Source organism: Salmo trutta, chromosome 24 (genome assembly GCF_901001165.1).
Source record: "Salmo trutta chromosome 24, fSalTru1.1, whole genome shotgun sequence".
NCBI classification, from domain to species: Eukaryota; Metazoa; Chordata; class Actinopteri; order Salmoniformes; family Salmonidae; genus Salmo; species Salmo trutta.
In genome coordinates this window covers 31,742,239-31,769,214 of record NC_042980.1, presented here as the reverse complement: position 1 = coordinate 31,769,214, position 26,976 = coordinate 31,742,239, and the positions used below count along the sequence as shown (strand labels likewise).

General features: G+C 44.4%; 1 protein-coding gene across 2 annotated transcripts; it reads left to right on the top strand.

Moving 5' to 3' along the window:
- rnf17 (ring finger protein 17) lies at window positions 1–26,960 on the top strand. 2 transcript variants are annotated; one of them, XM_029711858.1, is made up of 37 exons: window positions 1–107; window positions 574–686; window positions 5,808–5,905; window positions 6,969–7,032; window positions 7,204–7,293; window positions 7,540–7,643; window positions 7,854–8,022; window positions 8,142–8,218; window positions 8,341–8,415; window positions 8,498–8,922; window positions 9,039–9,146; window positions 9,288–9,449; window positions 9,584–9,755; window positions 9,884–10,025; window positions 10,253–10,443; window positions 13,040–13,190; window positions 13,298–13,475; window positions 14,555–14,670; window positions 14,828–14,948; window positions 15,065–15,185; window positions 15,337–15,597; window positions 15,847–15,994; window positions 16,182–16,294; window positions 16,519–16,609; window positions 20,006–20,127; window positions 20,251–20,552; window positions 21,505–21,668; window positions 21,762–21,881; window positions 21,984–22,064; window positions 22,252–22,377; window positions 22,512–22,565; window positions 22,713–22,820; window positions 22,940–23,063; window positions 23,225–23,360; window positions 24,256–24,442; window positions 24,854–24,971; window positions 26,748–26,960. In XM_029711858.1, the coding sequence occupies exons 1-36, from the start codon at window positions 29–31 to the stop codon at window positions 24,947–24,949; spliced, it is 4,989 nt and encodes a 1,662-aa protein (XP_029567718.1). In that variant the 5' UTR covers window positions 1–28; the 3' UTR covers window positions 24,950–24,971; window positions 26,748–26,960. The 2 variants fall into 2 exon arrangements, with proteins under 2 accessions (XP_029567718.1, XP_029567717.1); XM_029711857.1 differs by having other exon boundaries at window positions 21,957–22,064.
- Window positions 26,961–26,976: the final 16 nt, after the last annotated feature.

Sequence of the window (26,976 nt, the reverse complement as noted above, 5' to 3'; positions counted from 1 at the left end):
GATGTGAACCGTAGTCGTCCGTTCAAAAATGTCGGACAGGTCGCCTCGAGCCGACAACCCGAACTCTGTGGTTTGTAACATATGCGGTATTGCTTACACTTTACCAGGTAAATTCATTGTAATAATTATAATTTACCAGTCCACATATTGTCATTCATGTTGTTTAAAGTTTTAGCTTTATCGAGCTAACGTTACCTGTCAAATTGCACACCTGTTAGCTAGCTTCGGACCACGTTGTGGCTACCAAAAGTTATAAGGTCTATTTTCTTCAGTAAACAGGCGAACTGTATTTATACAGTAAAATTATATAGTAGCTAATAATCCATTTTGTTGACTTGAAGAAGTTTATCAAGAGTTTGGTCCGGACACATCATCTCATAATGCCTATAGCCTGCCACAGTGCCAAAACGTCTGGACTGGAACATTATGGCCAGAGAGGAAGTATTTTCCATTAACGTTAACTCTATTATGGCACAGGAACATTTTTTGTTGCAGGTTTAGGCACCTCCTCCCCCCAACCTAAAAATGCACAAAACGTTATAAAATACATTTTAATGGCATTAATCTTTTCAGAGGACGAAATCGTTGGCAACCTTCCCAATGTCCTCCTGTGTTCCCACATCTTCTGCACTACCTGTCTGCGCTCGCTGGAGTTTAACAATGTCATTCTGTGCCCTGAATGCAAGGTACAGTACAGTACTAGCACCTGATGTCAGCTATACAACAAACACTACATGAAACTGATGGTCATATACATATTTCAAAAGGGGTAAGGCTATAAATGCAATGGTGAATGTATACACTTCCCTGTATATCTATAGTCCCTATATTTTCAACATTTTCACATTTACAGTAATATAAATAAAATCCAATTATATTTGTCACATGTGCCGAATACAACAGGTGTAGACCTTACAGTGAAATGCTTACTTACAAGACCTTAACCAATGATACTTTTTTAAAGGTATTTTCTTAAAACTGTAAGAGATAAGAATATCAAATATTTAAAGAGCAGCAGTAAAATAACAATAGCGGGGCTATATACAGGGGGTACCGGTGTCGAGGTAATTGAGGTAATATGTACGTGTAGGTAGAGTTATTAAAATGACTATGCATAGATAATAACAGAGTAGCAGCAGTGTAGAAGTGGGGGGGGCAAATAGTCTGGGTAGCCATTTGATTAGACTTTCAGGAGTCTTATGGCTTTGGGGTAGAAGCTGTTTAGAAGCCTCTTGGACCTAGACTTGGCGCTCTGGTACCGCTTGCCATGAGGTAGCAGAGAGAACAGTCTATGACTAGGGCTGGAGTCTTTGACAATTTTTAGGGCCTTCCTCTGACACCGCCTGGTATAGAGGTCCTGGATGGCAAGAAGCTTGGCCCCGGTGATGTACTGGGCCGTACGCACTACCCTCTGTAGTGCTTTGCCGTCAGATGCCGAGCAGTTGCTTTACCAGGCAGTGATGCAACCCGTCAGGAGGCTCTCGATGGTGCAGCTGTAAAACCTTTTGAGGATCTGTGGACCCATGCCAAATCTTTTCAGTCTCCTGAGGGGGAATAAGTTTTGTCGTACCCTCTTCACGACTGTCTTGGTGTGCTTGGACCATGTTAGTTTGTTGGTGATGTGGATGCCAAGGAACTTGAAGCTCTCAACCTGCTCCACTACAGCCCCGTCGATGAGAATGGGGGCGTGCTCAGTCCTCCCTTTTCTGTAGTCCACAATGATCTCCTTTGTCTTGATCACGTTGAGGGAGAGGTTGTTGTCCTTGCACCACACGGTCAGTCCTCTGACCTCCTTATAGGCTGTCTCATCGTTGTCAGTGATCAGGCCTATCACTGTTGTGTCATCGGCAAACTTAATGATGGTGTTGGAGTCGTGCCTGGCCGTGCAGTCATGAGTGAACAGGGAGTAGAGAAGGGGACTGAGCACGCACCCCTGAGGGGCCCCTGTGTTGAGGATCAGCGTGGCGGATGTGTTGTTACCTACCCTTACCACCTGGGGGTGGCCCATCAGGAAGTCCAGGATCCAGTTGCAGAGGGAGATGTTTAGTCCCAGGGACCTTAGCATCGTGATGAGCTTTGAGGGCACTATGGTGTTGAACGCTGAGCTGTAGTCAATGAATAGCATTCTCACATAGGTGTTCCTTTTGTCCCGGTGTGAAAGGGCAGTGTGGAGTGCAATAGAGATTGCATCATCTGTGGCTCTGTTGGGGTGGTATGCAAATTGGGGTGGGTCTAGGGTTTCTGGGATAATGGTGTTGTGAGCAATGACGATCCATTCAAAGCATTTCATGGCTACAGACGTGAATGCTACGGGTTGGTAGTCATTTAGGCAGGTTACCTTAGTGTTCTTGGGCACAGGGCCTATGGTGGTCTGCTTGAAACATGTTGGTATTAGACTACACTACATGATCAAAATTATGTGGACACCTGCTCGTTGAACATCTCAATTCAAAATCATGGGCATTAATATGGAGTTGGTCCCCCCCACCCTTTGCTGCTATAACAGCTTCCACTCTTCTGGGAAGGCTTTCCACTAGATGTTGAAACATTGCTGCGGGGACTTGCTTCCATTCAACCACAAGAGCATTAGTGAGTTCGGGCATTGATGTTGGAAAATTAGGTTTGGCTCGCAGTCGCCGTTCCAATTCATCCCAAAGGCGTTCGATGGGGTTGAGGTCAGGGCTCTGTGCAGGCCAGTCAAGTTCTTCCACACCGATCTCAACAAACCATTTCTGTATGGACCTCGCTTTATGCACGGGGCATTGTCATGCTGAAACAGTAACGGAAGGCTGTTGCAACAAATATTTCCCTTCACTGGAACTAAGGGATCTAGCCCAAACCATGAAAACCAGCCCCAGACCATTCTTTCTCCCCACCAAACTTTACAGTCGGCACTATGCATTGCGGCAGGTAGCGTTCTCCTGGCATCCGCCAAACCCAGAATCGTCCGTCTGACTGCCAGATAATGAGGCGTGATTAATCACTCCAGGGAACGAGTTTCCACTGTTCCAGAGTCTAATGGCGGTGAGCTTTACACCAATCCAGCCGACGCTTGGCATTGCTCTTGGTGATCTTTGGCTTGGTGATCTTTCCATGCTCGCCCATGAAGCTCCCGACGAACAGTTCTTGTGCTGACGTTGCTTCCAGAGGCAGTTTGGAACTCAGTAGTGAGTGTTGCAACCGAGGATAGACAATTTTTATGCGGTTCAGCACTCGGTGGTCCCATTCTGTGAGCTTGTGTGGCCTACCACTTCGCAGCTGAGCCGTTGTCGCTCCTAGATGTTTCCACTTCACAATAACAGCACTTACAATTGCAAATCACACTCTTTATGGCCATATTTTTCGTCAATTGGACGACGCTTTGCGTTCACGTGTGGAAAGAAATTTGCAACACAAACAAACATGGAGGAGAGTGAACGTGGCACGGAGACACAGAGCTCGTACCTAAAAGAGGGGCTACTTCGGTCGCATGGACATGGTTTGGGTATGAAAAGTCTGACACAGACCAGAAAACTGTCCTCTGCAAAATATGCCGCAGGCCGGTCCCGACAACAGAATCAAACACCACTAACCTCTTTTACCACCTACACAAGAATAATGTGAAACAGTACGGAGAGAGTCTACGGATGAGACCCAAAAAAGTACAGTCGAGTGCTCAAAACAAACCCCCCCAAACTCGGACGTTGCAAGAGGCTTTTGCCCGCTGCACACCATTATGGCAAAGAATCATGAAGATGGAAGGAGATAACAGCTGCCCAGGGGCGAAAATCTGATATCAACTTTGGAGGGGACAATTACATGAAATTTTCTCAAGAGCAATTCCTGAGGGGGACACCAAAAGTAGTGCTGTAACACATAGCCTACATTGTAATATGGTAAATGTATATTGAGGAACCAAAGAAATAAGGTGTTTGCCGTACTCCTAACTACCGGTACCCAAAACTACACAACAGCAATACCATTGCCTTTAACAAATCTTAGTTCAGTCACCAGTTTAAGTTGAGAGTGGGGGTATCCATGGCATTTTCCAATTATGTTCCTATTTTACAAGTCAAAAAAATTGAGAACCTTTCTTAATGTGGCCAAACAAAGACTCAACAAACTTACCTGAGACTCCCTATCTCTGCCAGTCTGTCCCTGCATATCTGTCCCCAACTCTGCTGTCTGTGTGCCATCTGTTGCCTGCTCTGCCTAATGACATCATTGTGAAACATTTCCATTATAATATCATTTCTTTCTTATGAACATTTTATCAACTAGTCTTTGAGATATTAGGCTACTAGGGTTCTTACTATGCGTTTTGGTGTATTGAAAAATACTCTGATGTCCGTCTTTTATTTTTCAGCCATTTTTCTACCTGGCTGGCTGGCTGGCTACACACACACACAGTGTGTAGGTTATTTACAGTAGGAGATGGGCTTCTATCATCTTCAATCATTCTATTTGGGCTTCGATCTAAAAGGTAGCTAGCAAATGTGAAACGGATTAAAATGACAAGAGTTGACAGCTGTATGAGTTCACCATTTACACAACATATGCTACAACCTTTTGTAATTTGAATAGTTTGTTTCATATTGGCTGGCTTCCAACAATAGCTGAATTTGCAAAGCTAGCGAGCACCAATTCAGTTTCAGTGGTGTTTGCTATAATCTTTGCTACCCGGGTTAAATAAAGGTGAAATAAAATAAATAAATAAAAGTTCACTTGCGACAATTTAGCTTTTGCAACGAGACCATTAAATATATTTAAGACAATGGTAGAAGAGAGTGTAGTTCTGTTCAGATTTCAGTTTATCGCTAACCTTATCACAGGGACTTTGAAGCACTAACTTAACATCATCTGCATGCTGATTCCATCTTTGACGACGCCACATAAATGGAATAGGTACTAGCTAGCTTAATAGTTAATATTTGCGCGCTAGCTCTGCATATTCAGCTAGTGTGTGTGCGCGATTGACTGGATTAACCTCACGTCAGTTACGTGCATTGAGTGCTTTTCAGACAGTAGATACGACCTCTCTGTTACCTAGCAAGCTAAGGAACTGGCAGTGGATCAAACCATTGTGAGGCAAAGGGTGGGGGGGTTGCAATCTTTTGAAACTTAAAAACGTGCTATTAAGTGTCTATAATCAGCACAATTGCTTTCATTGCGTATTATTAATATTATTTAAATTACATAGTTATGTTTCAGTGATATATTGGGGGGGACAAATCATATTTTACCCAGGATGGGGGGGGGTCGTGTCCCCCCCGGGATTTCCGCCCCTGCAGCTGCCGTTACAATTTACATCTGCAAAGACATGGCCCCAATTTACACGGTTGAGAAACATGCAAAACAGGCAAGCCCCCCCCCAAAATATATATATTATTTATTTTGTTTGCAACTATAGTTGAAATGTTTTCTATTTACCTTTTTAGATTTTATACATTAATATTTTGTTTTGTTACATGCAAAGGTTCTAAATAAAAGGAGAAATAATCAAATATGAGTAAGTACCTTTTTATTTGTTGAGTGTAATTCAAAGAGAAATAGGCCTTTACATGTGGTCATTTTATATAAACTATTTATTCAGTGAATTTACAGAAAATGTGCTATATCGTGATATGTATCGTTATCGGGATATGAGATTTTGGCCATATCGCCCAGCCCTACTGTCAGCAATGGGTGTGGCTGAAATAGCCGAATCCACTAATTTGAAGGGGTGTCCACATACTTTTGTGCCAGTTCATACTACTTACCAGCAGGCTAATTGGCTGCAGTGTGAATTAGTAGTGTAGTTGTATGAAATGCAGTGGGTGTTCCTGCAGGTTGAGTCCACTCTTCCTGAAGGAGGGGTGGAGGGACTCCAGGTGGACAGCAGAATCATCGGCCTCATCTACACAGCCAAAATGAACAAAATGAAAAGGTATATAACAGTGTATTTCACATACTTATAAATACACACATGCCAGCCACTATGATTCAGAAACTGCAGAAACTGCAGAAACTGAATTGCTGTCCAGTTGACCGTACACACATATTAAGAGCATGATTATAAATAGAAAGCATTTCAATATTATTTCCCCCTATTCTAATTTTTATTTTCAGTGTCCATTTAGCAGCTAACTCTGAGCGAACACTCTCTACCATTCTCCTCAGACCATTATGGGTCCATTAGTTGGGAATCAGAGATTCTGTCTCGTATCTCAATGATGAACAAACACTCCAAACTGGAAATATAATGCATTTGGAAAGTATTCAGACCCCTACACTTTTTCCACATTTTGTTACATTAGACTTATTCTAAAATGGAGAAAATGTATAAAAAATTATAAATCTTTATTTACTTCGTAAAGTATTCATACCCCTTGACTTTTTCCCCAAAAAATTACGTTACAGCCTTATTCTAAAAGTGATGAAATTGTTTTTTTCCCCCTCATCAATCTACACACAATACTCCATAATGATGAAGCAAAAAGTTTTAATTTTTTTTTTGCTAATTCAAAATAAAAAACTGATATCACATTTACATGAGTATTCAGAGTATTCAGACCCTTTACTCAGTACCTTTGGCTTGGTTTTTGCTCTGACATGCACTGTCAACTGTGGGACCAATCAATTTAATTTACCACAGGTGGACTCCAATCAAGTTGTAGAAACATCTCAAGGATGATCAATGGAAACAGGATGCACCTGAGCTCAATTTCGAGTCTCATAGCAAAGGGTCTGAATACTTATATAAATAAGGTATTTCTGTTTTTTAATTTTTAATAAATTAGCAAATATTTCGTAAAACCTGTTTTTGCATAAGAGGTTTTGTTAGTAGATTGATGAGAGAAAAAAAAACAATTTAATCAATTTTAGAATAAGGCTCTAAAGTAACAAAATGTGGAAAAGGTCAAGGGACCTGAATACTTTCCTAATGCACTTTATGTAATCGTTCTCATTCTGTAGACAACCTTTATTTTTGTTTATTAAAACTCTGGTAGAGACAGACCGAGGCATCACAGAGTCAAATCCTTGTCTTCACCTGTCGAGGAGGACACAAAACAGGTATGGTTTAACGTTAATATAAGTGTGCTTGGCCTGTCTGATCGGTAATATCCAAGCTCCTGGGAGTCGGTCAGCCAAACACAGATGCAGGGCATTGTTTAAAGAATGCTGCAGAAATGGACACATTTCTGTTGTTTCTATATAGTAGGCAATATATGTATTCTGTTCTAGGGTCCAGATGTAGAGACAGCACTGAAAGCAGTAGAAGAGGCTCTGTCTCAGGCCTCTGAGAACATGGCCAATCTGGACAACATCCATCAGGTGAGCGACAAAAGGACTGTCCCACATCTCCTGTCCTTCCATCTGTACTGATCCAATAATACTATGGCCTGGTTTCCCAGACAGGTTAAGCCTAGTCCTGGACTAAAAAAAGCACATTAAATGGAGAATATACATTGTGCATGCTTTGTAGTCCAGGACTAGGCTTAATCTGTGTCTGGGAAATCAGCCCTGTATGAAAGCAAGATGTTACCTGTAGCATACCTGCTGTGTTGCTTGCCTCTGCAGACTCTGGTGAAAGGCTTGATGGTGCAGGTGAAGAGAGAGAAGGCCAGACTGCTGATGGAGATAGATGAGGCTATGGACAGGGCCTTCACCATCCTCAATAGAAGGTACACTACTCTACAACCACCTCATACCTTCCTCTCACTAATGGGCTAGTGGGTTATGTGTTTGTAGCTTCTGCTACTTATTGTGTGTGTATTGGGCTTGGCTGTAGTGCTTTTTATCAGGGCTGATCAAATAGACGCCGTATACAGTGAGTGGACCCTCCCATTATTTTTCTGATTTCATGGGGTGAGGTGTAATTTCTGCATTGTCAGGAAGGGGGCACTGGTGGCTGAGCTGACCAACATGGAGCAGCACTTCCCGTCCAGCAGGAGGGAACTGGGCCGGGTGGAGGAGAGGATGAGGGCCCTGGACACAGCTATGCAGAAGGCCAAGCAGGTCGGACAGCACCCCTCCCTGGAGAGCTACTGCGACCTGGAGCAGGTACATACACACACACACACACACACACACACACACACACACACACACACACTAAACGGCACCTTCTGGTTGTAGAGTGGCACTTCAAGGAATACGAGGTGTGTTTGTGTGTTGAACAGTTGTTGGAGACCCTGCAGGCTTCTGTGGATGTACAGTCGTTTGACCTAAAGTGTCTGTCTCTGGGCTCTGGACTGAGGTGAGTCAATAAAGTTGACCTGAATTACAATTTGAAACCCTGTAGCTATGTGGCCTGACCTGAATTCTGCTACTGTAGTTTGAACTCACATCTGACCCATGGTGCGCATGTGTATGTGTTAGCTGCATAGCACAGCAGGATGCGCTGGGCAGGAGTCTGAAGGCGTGTCTGAAGATCAACATTGGGAACGCCAAGATGTACGTCCTGTAATAGACTACAGATAAAAAAATATATATCTTTGTTTACATGGTTTAACTGCCTTTTGAACTCCCCCCTCAGTCTGACAGATGAGCTGATCCACAGAGACAGAGAGAGGCCCCAGGAGCAGGCAGTGCCCAATAGGAAGGCCCCCCTGCTCCCACACTCCCTTAGCACCAGAGAGCCCAGCCGCCCCCAGCAGCAGCAGCAGGAGAGCCAAACGATGATGAGGCCTCCCCCGCCTAGCACCAGAGAGCCTGTTCCACCTCACCAGGAGCAGGAAAGCCTGAGGATGACTAGGCATACCTGGGTCCCCTCTCCCAGCGCTGGCCCTCGGCCCCTACCCAGCTCCAGCCCTGTCTCAGACTCCGGACCCAACGTCATCATAGAGGAGATTATAGAGGAGATTGAACAAGGAGAAGGGAAGGACAAAGTCAGTTTGAAATCCTGCCATCAAGTCACCACAGCCTCATCCAAAACCACTGCAGCAGGGTTTTCAGTTGGAGGTTAGTGACAATGTCACAGCAACATTTAGAGAGCACGTCAGTGCATGTCTGCTGAGGTAAACTGCATCCCCATTACCCATAGGATTATAATGGTGTTTCTTGGTTTCTGCTTGTAGTTGTCCCAGCCCATCTGTCTGAGCTGCAGCAGGCCAGTGAGAGACAGAGAGCCCAGAGGAGCAGCAAGAAGATCCAGGAGGACCTCCCACCTGTCAGTCAGGGGAAAGGTAGAGGAGAGACAAGACATCTAGTCTGGGCACTGTTGATCCGCACAACACATATTTCACATGATAACATGCACAACAGTTATGGCCACGTAATCTATAACTTCATGAATAGAGACACATATAAACTGTGAGTGTGTGCAGTGTTCCAGGAGTGGGTGATGGTGACCCATGTGGTGAACCCTAACCACTTCTACATCCGCCACGTGGCAGAGCAGAGGGCCTGTATTCTGCTGTCCAAGAAGATCAACTCCCTCTGCTCTGGAGAGAGAGGACTGTTCACAGCCAGCGACATACTGGAGACTGGTGAGATCACTGTGTGTGTGTGTGTGTGATACCTTACTGTGGGTATGTCCCTCTCTCTAGGCTCTATGGTGTTTGTGAAATGAAAGCAGTGCGATGTTGCCACTCTGACTATTGCGGGTGTGTGTCTCCGTCAGGCTCCACAGTGTTTGTGAAGTGGAAGGAGGGGATGTGGTGTCGGGCCACCCTGACAGAACTGTTCCAGAGAGGTCACCTGGACCCGGTCCGCAGCTGTCCTGTTCCTGAACTTCACCGTGTCAGAGTCTACTTCCAAGACTACGGTTTCTGCAAGGGAATAGCCCTGCAGAGGTACAAACACAGACACACACACACACACGTGAAAAACCTAGTAAGCATGAAAAGGGACAGAACATTGATTTGTTTTTTCAGTCACCCAGGTCTGTCTTTCTCTTCCACCTCTACTTCCCCATTCCCAGTGAGGAGGCGGGTCCAGACCTGTTCATCAGGGACATGAATGAGCGTCTGAGAAGAGTGGACGTGGCCGGCCAATCAGAAATGAGCCGCTGGCTCCCTCAGGCTATCAAGTGTTCCCTCAAGGACATTGTGCCTGCAGACCTGGTAAGTGGAGGACAGCATGCCTGCAGTCCTGGTAAGTCGATGACATCGTGCCTGCAGACCTTGTAAGGGGCAAACATTTGCATATTGTCCATATTCTGACATAACATTTGTGTATGTCGCCATCTATCTTTTTCTTCAAGTGAAGGGCTGTTGTACAAGTGACTAGGATGAGTTTAGATTTGTTTTCTTTACCTGCATCCCCCTCCTTTTCCTCTCCTCTCTCCCAGACTAAAGGCTGGAGTGCGGAGGCCCAGGATGAGTTTCGTCGCGTGGTGGGCTCAGCCTCAGTAGAGATGCAGGTGTTTGGTCAGGAGAGAGGTGCTCTGCTAGTGGACCTGAAGAAAGCCCCCATGGACAGCGGTTCCAGCAACATGCCCATGTCCCTCCGAGAGTACCTGGTCTTCCTCGAGCTCGCCAGGTACATACATACTCAGGGTTCGTATGGTCATGAAAATCCTGGAAAAGACATGGAATTTTTTTTATGGTGTTTTCCAGGCCTGGAAAGGTTTTGGGAAATGATCAAATCTGAAAAGCTGTGGGAATAATAATTTCTGTTAATGTCATTTATTTAGAGACCGTTTTTAAATATTTTAGCAATCAAATTAAAATCCACATATCAGCCAGGATTGGAATGACACTTTTGCACAGCTGTGTTTACACGCATCACCTGCATTTGTGAGAAAAGAGTGGGCTGTTGCTCAAGGAGAGCATTGCAGCAGCAGGTAGGCCTAGCCTATAAAATATGTTATACAACGGGTGGGTCTAATGCTGATTGTTTAAAACCGCATTCCAGCCGGTGTCTATTACATAAGTTACCACCGGCTAAATCTATGATGTTAAAATGCGTATTTACTCTGTTCCATCTGACTGGGCAACCCGCTGTCCATCAGCCCAGCCAAGCAATTTATCAACTCGATGTCCACTGTAAAAATCATCTAGACATTATCTCACATTTCTTTTAGACTAACATTTAGTTTTCAACGGCAGAGATTGGTATAAACCTTGCTGTCTGTCTCTGACATTTTCAACATTGTTTCAATATTCAAATTTGATCTCCAGCTGTCCCATAGTAATGAACGTGACAAGACAGACAGGCAGCGTTTCTCAGCCAGTCGAAATCATGAATCAGCTGGCATCATTTGTATGGGTATATACAAAGAAATGTCAATTGAAAAAAGGTAAAACTAAACGAAGTGCAACTAGTTTGCAGTCTTTTCAGTTTGAAGTGATTGTGTTAGCTGAGTTGTTGGCTAGCTCCTCTGAACAACAGTGTACTGACAAGTGAGCACATTTTCTATGCCAGGCGAAATTGCGCATCATTGGCTCATTGTTATGGATGTATCCAAATAAATGTCACTAGAAAACAACTTAAACAAATGCAACTACTTTGCTGTTATTCTGGCTGCACTTTTTTACGTGACTGTAAGTTAGCCGTAGTTGGCTAGCTTGCAAGCAAGGGATAAGAACATTGCCAGCTAGAATTGCAATGGAACATTGCCAGCTAGAATTGCAATGGAACATTTAGAACGAACGATTGGGTCACATCCATAGATGCAGAACAAAAAGACTGAATGACTGGGTCGCGTCTCTGGCAACCGAACCGATAGAACAAACGACCAGCCTGCTTGGTTAGCAACCTTAGATTTGTGTTGGGACTATATCTTGCGGAAGGATGAAATAGTATGATTCAATTCATCAAATTAATGTTTTTTTTTTTTTTGAATGAAAATATGTCAATCATTATTGTAATATGTTGGTAACGCATTGTATAAAAGTGATAATGCCCTTGAAGCCGGTGTTTGGAGGATATATTGGCACGATTTGGCCCTGGACTTTGTCTCGGGCCTAACAACACCCATGCCGACTTCTTGGGCATTATCACAGAAATAGAGAACAGACTAATAACTATGTAGCCAATTCAAAACATATCTTGTGCCCTTTAGTTAACTGTTTAGCTATTGTTAGCTTGTATTAATGTTTTCGTCATGTCCAAAACACTCGCGAATAAGGCCATACAAAGTTGATTTACTTTTTTGAATGACAGATTCATTTTAAACTATTCTTTTTTATGAAACAATCAATACACTTCACCATTGTATTAGTTGGGATTTTGGTCAAATGCAGTGAATCAAAATAAGAATTTGTGAATCGTGAACAGTAATTTTAGGAAAAAGGATTAGATGTAGCCTTTCTTTTGGATTAAGTGGCTTCAACTTGTTTTGTTGATACTTATATTTTATTTGGGCATCCAATGTATAGGACATTGCAACTCAATAGATGCTAGTCAGCCTGCAACGTAAATGCTTCTAAGGTAACTAAAATAAATTAGAAAAGGTACATTTCCTGAAGAAAATGTGTGGGCTTGCTTCAGCTGAATAAAAAGAATTGTAGCCTATCAAAGCCATTTGATCTTTTGATATATTGAATGAGCAAATTATTTCAAAAGGCATAAAATGTATTTGGTTGCAATGTTGCAATTTTATACATCAAGGGTGGTCAACCATCCTCGAGGAGAGCTAATGGGTGGGCAGGCTTTTATTCCAGTCCCCCTCAAACAAACCACATTTTAGAAATTAGCTGCTGAACCGGACCTTGATAAACTGTCTCTGTGTTTGAGCAGGGCTTGATCAAAAGCCTGCACACCCAGTAGCTCTCCAGACTGATCTCTTGTTTTGTACAGTTGCCTAACAGGTATTTTACTTTGTGGGGGGTTAAGTGCTTTGCACAACGACAGGAGATGTAACATTGGATCAGAGAGCAGCCTACCAGGGTCGATACCACATTACATACTGTTTTATACGTACACATAGACAATGCCAATTATTGGTCATGGAAATTTGGTTAAAAGTTATGGAAAAGTCTTGAAATTCCATTTGTCAAAATGTGTATGAACCCTGCATACTGTACATATCCAGTGTTTCCCTTATATGAGTTTTGCGGAAGGCTGCATCAGTTTCTTCCTTGTTGCCATGGATAATCAGTAGTAATATGTTTGTCCCGTTCTGCTGCTGTAGGTTTTACTCTCCGGTGGCGTGGAATGCCAAGACTGTGCCGTGTGGCAGGAGGCCTCTCCAGTTCTACCTTCCTGTCTTCCCTCGTACCAACGTAGAGCTCAACGCTGTGGTGTCCCACATAGACACACCCTCACACTTCTACATCCAACTGGTGGGTCACACACAAACACACATACATTCCACAGATGTACATGAAAGCATTATCAGCTGATATTCCAGTGCCGTCTCTAACTCTTCCCCCTCGCTGATTAAACGCAGGTTGACAACATGGAGTTCCTGCTGCTGACAGCCAAGCTGCAGGAGTGTTACAGCTATGACTGCCCCAGCAGGGGGACCAGAGGAGAGGACCAGGACTTGGAGGTCTACTGTCCTGTCCTCGATCAGGCCTGTGTGGCACGCTTTGACGACAAGGTCTGGTACAGGGCCCATGTCATCGGTCAGTACACTGTGTTTGTGCGTGGGTACACTTAGGGCAGTTGCAGAGACCGAATTACCGCCACACCGGCAGTCATGAGTCACGTAGGCCTACATCAATTGCACTGATGCGTAAGGTAGTATAATCAACTGACTAATGAATGGCTTGGTACTCAGCGCCCTGTTGTCCCTCTAATCTGAATGATCAGGATAAATGGTGATGGGAGTGCCAAAATGCAGTGCCAAAATGGACCCGGGGCTTTCCCAGACGGACACAATATGCACAAGTACACTTTTTAACATAGAGACCCGGTCAGGTCCACAACCTAGCATGAGAAAATTCCATTTGTTTTGGTACTTTATTAACCGGAGTGGAGGAAAGGAGAGGGAGAGCAACAGAATGAGCATGGCGCTAGGGAGAAGGGGCCTGCGGTGTGTGTGTGCGCAGTGAGTGACACAAGAGCAGGCACAGAAAGAGAGAGCGACGGCAAGCACTGTTAACTCGCGCTAGCAGACTTCTTGCTTGTTATTTCTCATCCTATCTGATTAAATAGTACCCGTCTTGACTGCGTCAAACTGAGAAGCTAGCTAGGTAGGTTAATTGAGGCTAGTCTACATAACGTTACTGCGCTTCTTTTCTTCCTTCAGTTACAAATAACAACTCCATTCAGATTATTAAGGAGCAGCCTACCTGTTTGTTTTTGGTCTTTGAGACCGTGAGACTAGCAGTCATTGGCATGGCGGTTACCGACTGACAAAATGTAATGACCGCCACAGCCCCTAGGTACACTTATTGAGGTCACAATGTGTTGTTTTTTTTTACGGTATTGTCCCCTTAGATCAGTGGTTCTCAAACCTCTCCTGGGGGCCCACAACCGTTTCATGTATTTTATCTATTCCAGAACTAGCACATCCTGATTTCAAATAGTCAACTAAGTGAAATCTGGTGAGCTAGTTCAGGGTTACAACAAAATTGTGAAATGTCTGGAGATCCCGAGGAGAGGTTTGAGAACCACTGCCTTAGATAATAAATTATATGCAAACTCCAAAAATGTATGGAAAAGAGTCTACCTAAAGACTAGAATGGTATTGTGTGTGTAGGTATTCCCGGGGGCAGGAAGGTGGAAGTCCAGTTTGTAGACTTTGGCAACAACAAGATTCTGTCAGTCAACGACCTGAGGAAGATCAAGGATGAGTTCTTTGCCCTCCCAGCCATGGTGAGGTCACACTACACTAGAGTATGTTGGATGGAGAATAAATAAGGCTGACTGTATCCATATACCATCCCAGCATTAACTGCTAGGGTTGGTAGACCAGGCAGGGCACTCCTATTATTCAACTGGCTCTCACAATTACCTCTTTCCCCCCACCCAGGCCATCCAGTGCTACCTGGCTGATGTGATTCCTCTGGAAGCGGGTGAGACGTGGAGCGAAGCGTGTATAGAGAAGTTCAAGAGTCTTGCTGACCAGAGACTTGTGACCGCTGTGGCCACAGGTAAGACAGGTAGAACTGGAGAGTTCTCCTTTCACACGGCACTATCTTGGCATCCCACGACAACCGTGAGACTGTTCTGTAGTTGATTGATTTGCGTGTGTCTTCTGAACCCCCAGAGGCTGGTCGAAGGGGCAGGGGTCTGCCAGTCAGGCTGTTTGAGACCAGTGATTCCAGCGAGTCGTTAGCAAACATCGAAGATCTGCTGGTCAACGACCAACTGGCCTGCTTTAAGAATGGGTGAGTGTGTGTCTGTCATCTCACAGAAGGATACTTCATGGGTAAAATCAATAACAAATCTTATTCAGACTTTTTGATACCTGCACACACAGATGTGGGTATGGTTCCAAAAAGGATATGTTTTGTTTTACCCCATTTCCCTCTCCCTTAGCATCAAATCTAAGGACACCCAGGCCCCGGTGGTAGACACCACAGTGTGGGACCCCCCACTCGAGGGTCTTCTGGGTGATTCTGAGCCAGCCCCTACCTCCCTGGGCCAGGAGACCCCAGAGCAGGACCAAGACCCCCAAGAGATCCAGCCCTACCTGATGCTGCCGACCAATCTGAAAGATCTGAGGGTCAGGTTGACCCACGTGGTCTCACCCGGGAGCTTTTACGTCCAGCTGCTACAGATGGACACCCAGCTCAAGAGGTCAGCCAGTGGGGATGGAGAGGAGGGCAAGGAGAGACAGACAATGGCTTACTGAAGCCTCACCGAATCCAGCAGAGAATCTTGGGCTGTGTTCACGAGGAATCTTGTAACTGTAGAGTGGATTGACAGACATTGACTTGATTTTCTATGATGTGTGACTTTAGAATGAGACGCTGATGAGAGGTCTGTGTCATTTAGTTATCGCTCTCTCTCCCTTTCCCTCTCGCTCTCTCCCCCTTTCTGTTTCAGGGTGTATGAGTTGTTGAAGCAGGAGTATGCCCGTACAGAGCCCCAGGAGATAGAGTGGAAGGCAGACATGTACTGTGCTGCCTACAACAACGGGGTCTGGGAGAGGGGCCAGCTCTGCTCTCCTGTTTCCCTCGGCTGCATTGCCGAGGTAACACACGAGCACACACACACCTATCCTTTAAGAGCCACAGAAGTGGACTTGGAGTGGATTTAGAAGTAAAAACATTGTAGCAGCTGATTGCAGCCGATTTGTCATTACTGTTTCATCAGTGATTGACAGATGGGTACATCCAGCTGTAACTGCAGTATGGTGTTTTGTCTCCACGTGTTGTTAGGTAGTACGCTGTGATTTTGGCAACAAGGTGGAACTCCACATGAACAACCTGAGACCACTGCTGCCCAGTCTGGTTGGATGTCTGGTGCTGGAGTGTTCCCTCAGTGAAATCAGGTGAACACACACACAAATGCAGGTATACGAAGGGCTGACCTCAAACACTGATCCCTGGCAAAATGTCCTGAATTAGTAGGCCTTTCACAAAAATAGATTCTGACAGGTTTCCTCAGGGCATTAGCTAGCTATCCTAATAGTGGAGCAAGGGGCATGCTATTCTCCTTAGACCTCATTTCAAATTTCTCCCTCTCTCGCTCCATTTCTTTCTCTCTCCCTCTCAGACCTGCAGGCGGTCGTTCCACCTGGACAGCCACAGCGTGTGACTTCATCTCCTACTACCTGACAGGAGCCATGGCCATCATGACCATCAAGGTGACGCCACATCACACACACCTTTTCCTAGCCCTACCACTTCCCCTAGTCCCTACCCCTTCCCCACACTTAAGTGAACTCCAAGCAAAGAGGGCTAGGGGTGGAGATGGAGCCTAGTCTCTGATGCCTCACTCTTTTGTGTTGTGGCATATTTGACCATCCATGGACAGAGTAGGTTTATCTCAGTTTCAAAGGTGTTTATTAAAACAATAGGTCTCCCCTATGAGACCCTCTCCGGGAAACCGTCTTCTTGGCTCCAGGTTTTTGCTGTATCCTGTGGGGATCAAAAACTGAACTCACTCCTGTTACCTCTGCAACTGTCCCCAACTATACGGGAGTCCTTTCTTCCCCCACTCTCTCCCCTGTGTGCTGCCCTTCTGGCAGCTTTATGGGACTTGTTCAGCTGGTGAGCAATCAGCCCTTGATTGATATATATATATATATATACACACACAGTACCAGTCAAAAGTTTGGACACCTACTCATTCAAGTTTATTTGTATTTTTTTTTTTACAATTTTATACATTGTAGAATAATAGTGAATCAAATCAAATGTATTTGTCACATGCGCCGAATACAACAGGTGTAGACCTTATAGTGAAATGCTTACTTACAAGCCCTTAACCAACAATACAGTGTTAAACAAATGAAAATATATTTATATTTTCCTTGATGACAGCTTTTCACACGCTTCTTTCAACCAGCTTCACCTGGGATGCTTTTCCTGCTGTCCGACTCATCCCAAACCATCTCAATTTGGTTGAGGTCGAGTGATTGTGGAGGCCAGGTCATCTGATGCAGCACTCCATCACTCTCCTTCTTGCTCAGATAGCCCTTACACAGCCTGGAGGTGTTTTGGGTCATTGTCCTGTTGAAAAACAAATGATAGTCCCACAAAGCGCAAACCAATTGGGATGGCGTATCGCTGCAGAATGCTGTGGTAGCCATGCTGGTTAAGTGTGCCTTGATTCTAAATAAATCACAGACCGTGTCACCAGCAAAGCACCATCACACCTCTTCGTCCGTGCTTCACGGTGGGAACCACACATGCAGAGATCATCCGTTCACCTACTCTGCACCTCACAAAGACACGGCGGTGTGGAAATGTTTCTTGGCCCAAGCAAGTCTCTTCTTATTGGTGTCCTTTAGTAGTGGTTTCTTTGCAGCAATTTGACCATGAAGGCCTGATTCACGCAGTCTCCTCTGAACAGTTGATGTTGAGATATGTCTGTTACGTGAACTCTGTGAAGCATTTATTTGGGCTGCAATTTCTGAGGCTGGTAAATCTAACTTATCGTCTGCAGCAGAGGTAACTCTGGGTCTTCCTTTCCTGTGGCGGTCCTCATGAGAGACAGTTTCATCATAGTGCTTGAGGGTTTTTTCAACTGCACTTGAAACTTTCAAAGTTCTTGAAATTCTCCACATTGACTGACCTTCATGTCTTAAAGTAATGATAGACTGGATTCTCTTTGCTTATTTGAGCTGTTCTTGTTTTATAATATGGATTTGGTCTTTTACCAAATAGGGCTATCTTCTGTATACCACCCCTACCTTGTCACAACACAACTAATTGGCTCAAATGCATTAAGATGGAAATAAATTCCACAAATGTACTTTTAACATGGCACACCTGTTAATTGAAATGCATTTCAGGTGACTACCTCGTGAAGCTGGTTGAGAGAATGCCAAGAATGTGCAAAGGGTGGCTACTTTGAAGAATCTCAAATGATGTCTTCACTATTCTACAACGTAGAAAATAGTGCAAATAAAGAAAAACCCCTGAATGAGTAGGTGTGTCCAAACCTTTGACTGGTAATGTGTATATATATTTTTATTGGACAAATAAAGAAACACAAATTACAAATTGAAGAGAAACATCCTTTTATCCCCCTATACTTATTGAAACACCTCCCTCCCCTTAACAACAAAAGCAGCATACATACAAAAATAAATTAAAACATCAATTGGAAATTATATATACACATACATACACAGAAATAAATTAAAAATCTCACTACATACGTCTTCTTTACTTTTAGTGAGACTAGGCAACAAAGATGTAACTCCAAATATAGATATTAGAGGACAAGGCTGCAGGTCGGAGTGATTTGAACATCTATCATGTGTCATTTGTGTCTGGGAGGAATTTACTCTTTGGTGTTGTGAATTCTGTGCAAGACCTTGAACTGAATTAAACTTAACCGAGCACATGAGGATATGGAGTTAACCCTAAGAAGGGCCTTCTCCCACCAGTCATCTCTAAGTTCAAGTTCACTACCCCAGTCTGTCTTTATTTTGTTTATTGGAGAGGGTTCAGAGTAAAGCATAATGTCATATAATCTAGAAATCAGGCAGGGACAAAATCTCTTCTAGCAACGTCTTGGGATGTAGTTGAGGAAAGGTGGGAAAATGAGAGCGAACAAAGTTACGGGCTTGAAAATAGCGGAAAAGATTAGCTACAAGATCATTAAAATTGGCAAACTTCCCATTATAAAAATACATCTTTGAAACATACCAAACCTCCTTGTTGCCACAAAACAAAAGCCTGGTCGAGTTTGGAGGGTTAAAATAAGTGGTTATTACAAGTGGGGCTTAGAGGAGAAGGGGCAAAAAGTCTAAAATGTTGACAAAATTGTCTCCAGATCTTTAAAGTAGAGAGCGCAATGGGGTTTCCAGTGTACTTGTAAAAGCAGAAAGGGAGGATGATTGGCAGGAGTGTGCTCCCAATGAGCACCAGTTGTTACTTGGAGCATTACACCAGACCATAATCTTTTGAATATTGGCTGTCCAATAGTAAAGCAGTAAATTTGGAAGTGCCAATCCTCCATCTTGTCTCCTTTGAAGTATTGCTCTACGTATCCTAGGTGATTTGCCAGCCCAGATAAAATGACTGAGCCTATCCAACTTGGTAAAAAATGATTTCGGCAGAAAGATCAGAAGACATTGAAAAAGGTATAGAAACCGAGGTAAAATGTTCATTTTAACAGATTGGATTCTGCCAGCTAAGGACAGAGGCAGACTATCCCAGCGTTGTAAGTCTGTTTTAACTTGACTGACTGGACTTGCGAAGTTAGTTTTATGGAGGGTAGCCAAAGGTGTTATATTCAAACCTAAATAGGAAAAAACAGAGGGCGACAGACGGAAAGGCAGGGCTCCAGGGTGAATTTGCTTGGCAGCGGGGTTGATCGGAAAACATTCACTTTTCTGAATGTTCAATTTGTAACCTGAGAATAATCCAAATGTGTTTAAAATAGGCAGTATGTTATAGACAGGGTTAGTGATATATAATAGTAGATTATCTGCATACTGTGACAGTTTGTTCTTCACCAGCTCGGTGGAGACCATCCATGGTTTTACTTGAGTCTCTCTTTACCAGCCTTTTCCTCTTCTCTGCAGGAGAACACAGAGCAGCGTCCGGTGCCGGTCTCTCTGTACTGCTCCAACCGGGCCGGGCAAGATGTCAGCATCGCAGACTTCCTGGTTAGTGAGGGCCTCGCTCTGAAAGAGAGGAAGCCACAGTGAGTAACAGAACTCTGTGTGGATGTATGTTTCACAGTTGAGTATAATATGTTTCCTAGGACCCATGTCTTTCTGCTGGCTCTACTTATCTGCCCTCTTTGTCCCTGTGTTCTGTGCTACAGAGCGTCCCCCATGCCTAAACTAGAGTTATCAGACTCTGACTCCAAGTTCAAGGGCCTTCAAAACAGGACACCTAACACAGAAAACCAGCCCCCCAACCCCTCCTCTGACTGGTCAGTCTCCCCCCGACCCCTCTCCACTGCCCCTACCCCTCCCAAGCCGGCCCCCCGTACTAACCCCTCCCCAGAGAAGGTGAAGACACAGGCCTACTGCCCCCCTGAGCTGCCCCACTGTGGACGCACTCTGATGACCATCTCTGCCATCGGAGAGGACGGCCTCATCTACGCCATGACGCACCACGCAGGTACTCTCCTTTCTACTCCTGTTTACCCCTGCGCACGTACTCACTCACTCTCTCTCTCTCACACTCTCTCACCCCCCCCACATACACTGAGTTTTACACAATTTGACAGACTTTCCATGACATAGACTGACCCCTTATTGATGTCACTTGTTAAATCCACTTCAATCAGTGTAGATGAAGGGGAGGAGACAGGTTAACTACTTACGGATCATTGGGACGCTAGCGTCCCACCTCGACAACGTCCAGTGAAATTGCAGAGCGCCAAATTCAAATGACAGAAATCGTAATATTAAACATTCATGAAAATACAAGTGTCATACATAATTTAAAATCTTAACTTCTTGTTAATCCAGCCGTTGTGTCAGATTTCAAAAACGCTTTACGGTGAAAGCACACCATGCGATTATCTGAGGACAGCGCCCCGCACACAAAAGCATAACATTTTCCAACCAAGCACAGGCGTCACGAAAGTCAGAAATAGCGCTAAAATAAATCACTTACCTTTGAAAATCTTCATCTGGTTGCAATCACAAGGGTCCCAGCTACATAACAAATGGTCCTTTTTGTTCGATAAAGTTCTTCTTTATATCCCAAAAAATGTACGTTTCATTGGCGTGCTTGACTCAGTAATCCACCGGTTTCCCTCGTTCAAAATGCATACAAATGAATCCCGTAAGTTACCAATAAACTTCTTCCAAACATATCAAACAACGTTCCTAATCAATCCTCAGGTACCCTAATATGTAAATAAACGATTAAATTTAAGACGGAGAATACCGCAGACCATTACCCGAGATAAATAACGAAGTGCACGCCCTCACCGGAACGCGCAACAAACACTACAGCCAAAATGGGAGCCACTTGTATTGTGTAGTGGCTTTGCTGGCATGTATCTAAGAAAAATATGTTTTGTACACTCAGTGTACATGCGCAACTACTGTGTGTTTGTCAGGGCGTCAGTTTGAGCAGCTGCGGGAGCGTCTACAGCAGCACATAAAGACCCTTCCCAGGCTGAAGCCCTACACCTGGAAGAGTGTCCTGGGCTGTGCTGTCATGGGCTCTGACATGCTCTGGTACAGAGGAGAGGTGCTGGAGGTCATCGGAGGTCACGTTAAGGTACAGACACGTTTTTTGTGAACAAATAAATACTGGGATTTTGAACAATTTATGCAAATTACCCCAACCTGTGTGTGTGTGTGTGTGTTCCAGGTGCGCTACGTGGACCAGGGTCTAGTGGAGAACATCCCAGTGTGTCACGTCTACCCCACAGTGTTGTGTGAGGACATTCCCCAGCTCTGTATGCCCTGCCAGCTGCACGGCGTCATCCCTGTGAGTGGACTAGATTCAAAATCGTGGTGGTTCAGTGTTCCATCTCAGTAGCTTCCTCTCCTTCATCTTCAGTAGCTCCCCCTCCCCTCTGTCTCTGTTCAGGTGGGCAGGACGTGGCAATGGGATGCTGTGGCTCTGCTGAAAGAGCTGCTGCTAAACCGCTGTGTGGACATGCAGGTTATGGTGAGGTGGACACTACACACACAAAGATGGTATGTTAGTGATTGGGGCATATGAGGTGATCCTGTCAGTTTGAGTAAGTGTGAGTGTCTCACTATAAGCTGCAGGCAAGGCCCTGTATCAGTTGTGCATGGACTCACTGACCTGATGTATGATGAAATGTAACAAAAAACATGACTGTGTGTGTTAGGAACTGCCTGAGGACCCTCTGGGCTGTCTGACAGTACAGATTTCTCTGGATGGCATGACTCTAAGCAGAATCATGGTTCACCACCAACACGCCTCTGTGGACCAGGCTATTGCATCCACGCAGGAGGTAGGGAGGGAGGGGTGGGTGGGTATGTTACCTTAACATAACCGTTGTTTCAATCCTCCCCCCCCCCCTTTTTTTTTTTTTTTTTAAGTAGGCTTTGATTCAACACAATTGTTTAAATCTGTGATTTTCCTCAGGAGCTGGTGGTGTCATCTCACCTAGCTCTAGATGACTGGGACATTGACACAGAGGTACGTTGGTTATTCAGTGCCATCTGTATAAGATGTTGTTTGAAATTGCTAGTATGCACACTGCGATATAACTTGCCAATTACATTTGTTTATTTATTTATCGAGTGTTGGATTGTCAGTCATCCCCACTGCTCTGCTTATGTACAGGGGTTGGAGGACCCAGAGCCAGTACCGAGGGTGTTCTCATACCCAGACCTGCCTGAGAAAGGCGAACGCTTCCGGGTCAGGATCAAACACCTCCGGACCCCCAACGAGGTACTACCACTTCCATATCTAACTGTAATGTCAATTCTGAAAATATTTGTTACGCCTTTTGCAACATTTTCCACTTTTTCTACTGTGTGTGTGTGTGTGTGTGTGTGTGTGTGTTGCAGGTGTTCTTGTATCCCTTAGATGGCAGTAGTTGTGTGGAGTCTGATGGGGAGAGTCTGGAGGAAGCACTGAAGAGAGTCCATGACAGGATTGACCGTCTGGCCATGCTCTCAGACTTCGCCATTGGTAAACCACAACACGATCACAAGCACTTTCCATGGACTGAATGTCACACTTAATCCTTCATGCTTTTACTAAAACATTTCCATAGGGTCTTGTAACAGGGACTTGTAACGAGCTAGGTGGTAAAGTGCTGACTTGTTGATCCTGTGTGTCCATCTCTCCAGAGGCCCCATGTCTGGCAGAATACAGTGATGGGAAGTACTACCGGGCCAAGCTGCTGGGCTTTGCTGGCCTCAACCCTGTTAAGATCCTGGTCAGACACGTGGACTTTGGCTCTGACGACACCCTTCCCACACACAAGTAAGACATCTCACTGTGGGCCCAATCCTACTGGAGATTGGAGCATAAGTAAATCCCTTTTTCGTGCAGGTTGATTGTCTATTATATTGATGAGATAGTCAAGTGACCGCTCTAACAATGGAAATACACCCTCAAAGATGGAAGGCAGGCGGAAGGAGGCGATCAGGTGGGACCATTCTAGCCAATGAGAGGGCATGTGAACAGCAGGCCTTAGAGCAAGAGCAGTGTTTCCTAACCTTTTTCGGTTACTGTACCACCAACTGAATTTTGGTCTGCCCTGAGTACCCCTGATTTACTCTCATGTGCATTTTACCAGTAAGCCTATGGTCCTATGAGTCCTAGTACCCCTGGTTGGGAACCTTTGAGATAGAGGACTCATCTCTGTATCTGTGCCATTATAGCGTCTGACAGCATGGGCAGTGCCATTGAGGCTGTCTCCATTTTAAAGTAGTCAATTTTCTTATTCTTCATTGGCTGATTGCTCCCAATTCATAGGAATCCCCACCCTGTTGACTACTTTAAAATGGTGGAAGTCCTCAACGGCAATGTCCACGCTAAAATGGGTTATAAAGTCCCCTATGACAATGATTTGATTTGATTTGACAACAGGCAAAAAGTTATTTTTTTCAAAGTTGCCGGAATGCCATGTGCGTCCATTTATATCAGTGCATTTGTTTACAACCTAACCATTACAAAACTTATATTAGATCAAAAAAGCCCCACATAGCAATTTTTTAAAAATATGTTGACCAAATTAGACACACTCATTGACCTCCATACAAAAATGTCTGTCTCATTTTTGTGGACAGATTTTGGGCAGAGTAAAAACCTCTCGCTTTGCCTTTTCCTCTCTGGTTACCGGAGGTAATATGGTGTCTTTTTTTCTCCCCGTCAGGCTGCGTCAGATCCCGGCCCATCTCCTGCAGTTTCCCTGTAAGGCCATCAAGGTGCGGGTGGCGGGCTTCAGACCACCCCGCCTCAACCTGGAGAAGGAGCGCCTGTCCTACCGGCCAGAGTGGAGCCTGAAGGCTGCCCTGGAGATGATTGACCTGCTGCACAGCTGCTGCACCGCATCCGTTACCGTGAGCAACATCTGCCTTAGTTATCCCCGTCATATCAGTGGCAGTCATAAAAAGCTGGATAGACAACGACGACACATTAAGTGTGGTCATGGTTATGATAGTGGATTTTTGGCATTCAGCGTCACTGTGGTCTCTGCACAACAAGGGCGATAACAGCAGAATTGTTGCATGTGTGTATTGTGGTTATAAACAGTATACCGTTCAAATACCATTCAGCCAATTAGGTCAATGTGAGATGGTAACCTTAGTGCTGTTGGTCATCTCCGCCAATCATGATAATGGTGATAATGAAGCTATAGTGTCGTTTTTATGATAATGGTGATAATGGAGCTATAGTGTAATGTTTATGATAATGGTGATAATGGAGCTATAGTGTAGTTTTTATGATAATGCATTTCCTGGTTGTCTCAGGCCACTGAACCGGAGCTGTCTGTGTTCCTGTATGACGAGGATGGAGCTCTGGTCTACCTGCCTCTGGTGGAGAAAGGACTGGCTGACTTTGACTAAGACACTACAGCAAGAGACAAAGGTGGGTTTGGCTCTCATTCAGGAGTAGTGTTGCACAGTATACCGGTACCATGGTACCAAAACGTCATGATACCAACATTTTTGAATCACGTTGTACAATATGATACTATATTTTTCAGCCCTACCGATCTAAAAAATCAGCTGACGCTGTTTATAAAGTCAGTTTTGTTCATAAATTGTTTTCATTAAGCAACATCAACTACTCTCTTGCGCCAGTCTAGTAATGTTCACTTTCAGGTGCATCTCACGTGTGGCAGCTATAATCAGCCAGCCGCATCCCCTACCAGCCTTCACTCACCTGCTTCTCTCTGCATCCCCTACCAGCCTTCACTCATCTGCTTCTCTCTGCATCCCCTACCAGCCTTCACTCACCTGCTTCTCTCTGTCCGCTCTTCCTGCGTATCTATTCTTCCATCAGTTTTAAAATATAATTTGGCTGTGAAGGCGAGCCTGATGAGCCATCCGTTGTTACATCTGTACATTTGATACATTGGAGCAACGAGCAAAGTTGATACATTGTATAATTTCATTGCCTGGTATGACCAAGGTCACAGGCCAGTCCAAGTAGGCTTTGCAATTTCAAGTTCGCTGTCACGCAGCCTCTGCAGAGAACACCGTGTCTAGCCCAAATGGTTCCAGAAATATGACCCATATTAGCAAAGCTACCTTTTTTTCTTCCTGCATGATTTTGCACGCATTTTATATAATTTCACAAACCATGTCACCGGCTGTTTTAAACTAATCCCGGGTTTCTAGTTATTGGTTTGATAAACGTTCAGTCATGTTACCTAGCTAGCTAACAACCAGATAACTTTGACACTAGGTCTAGGCAATTTTGATTGGCACAGGAAGAAAGTAAAGGGTCTTCTACTCATGAGATATGCTTTGAAGGTAAGTGTGGGTAGCTACAGCCTAATATGGTGACCGGAGTATGGGCGAGTTGATGTGTCGAAAAGAGTGGGTGAATAGAAAGCAAATCAGCTAATTTTGCGTGGCTGATTGGGCTGCACGACAAGTTAAGCCGGGTAACTAACGTGGCCATTTCATTCCTAACATTATATTTCAAGTAGGACAGTAGCCTACACAAGAAATAACTAGTATTGATAACCATGCATGCATACTCTACGGGGAGGGCATGAATGGCAACACCGCGACACAGTACTCTTCGCTCCCGCTTGCCCATCACTACTGTCCAGCAACGGCGTGGGAAGTAGCTACCTAGTAGCCAATGTCCGGGTGATAGTCACAGTAAGCACACACATACAATACATTAAGCATATTGGGATACACTACCCCCTTCTCAAGGTAGGATTCATATAGGCCTAATGTAAACCTAAACTATATAAGAAATTATCTTTCTGGTGATCCATAAATTCTGTTCTTTTAAAGTTGGGAGCTGTGTGTGTTTTGGGAGAGTGAGTGGTGTGTTTCATGCAGTGTTTTCTCCTTGCTGTCACTATGCATGTATACATCTTCCTCCCATTCCATGCAGTTTTCCATTATACAATGAACAGTGAATTTAATTAATTACATGTTGTAGAAGTGAATGAATATCAGTGACAGGTTTTTTTGCGTAGCACATAACGTTTAGAAAACGGGAACGGGCTAACAAGACCCCAGGCCACTCAGCATCATCAACACTGCTCAGGAGTGGTTTTCAAAGAAAGTGTCATCTGTTAACACTAACCAGTTTTGTCAAGAGAGCGACGTCAAGTCTTTCTGTAGTCTGAATACGTTATCAAGTAACCTTTCTCTCCTTTGACCCCCCCCCCCCAAGGATCTGCTGTGACGTTGGACAGGTTCTTCAGTTCCCTGTTCCTTCTGCATTGTAAGAATGCTGCCTTCGATATACAGTACATAAATCTTGAACATTTGTTTTATTTAAATGTTTTTTTGAGCAGAATGTATCTAAGTTGGCTGAGCACTTTATTTTCTATCTGCAATACTGTCTGTATGAAGGGTACAGAAGTAAAGTTTTCATTTAAAACTGCTTCAATGTGTCTGAC

Excerpts from the sequence above, each read along its gene's own strand:
- rnf17 (XM_029711857.1), top strand. The coding sequence starts at position 29 with ATGTCGGACAGGTCGCCTCGAGCCGACAACCCGAACTCTGTGGTTTGT. Across the intron at positions 5,906-6,968 it reads AAAATGAACAAAATGAAAAG|AGACAGACCGAGGCATCACA; the intron begins GTATATAACAGT and ends AAACTCTGGTAG. Across the intron at positions 21,669-21,761 it reads TCATCGGAGGTCACGTTAAG|GTGCGCTACGTGGACCAGGG; the intron begins GTACAGACACGT and ends TGTGTGTTCCAG.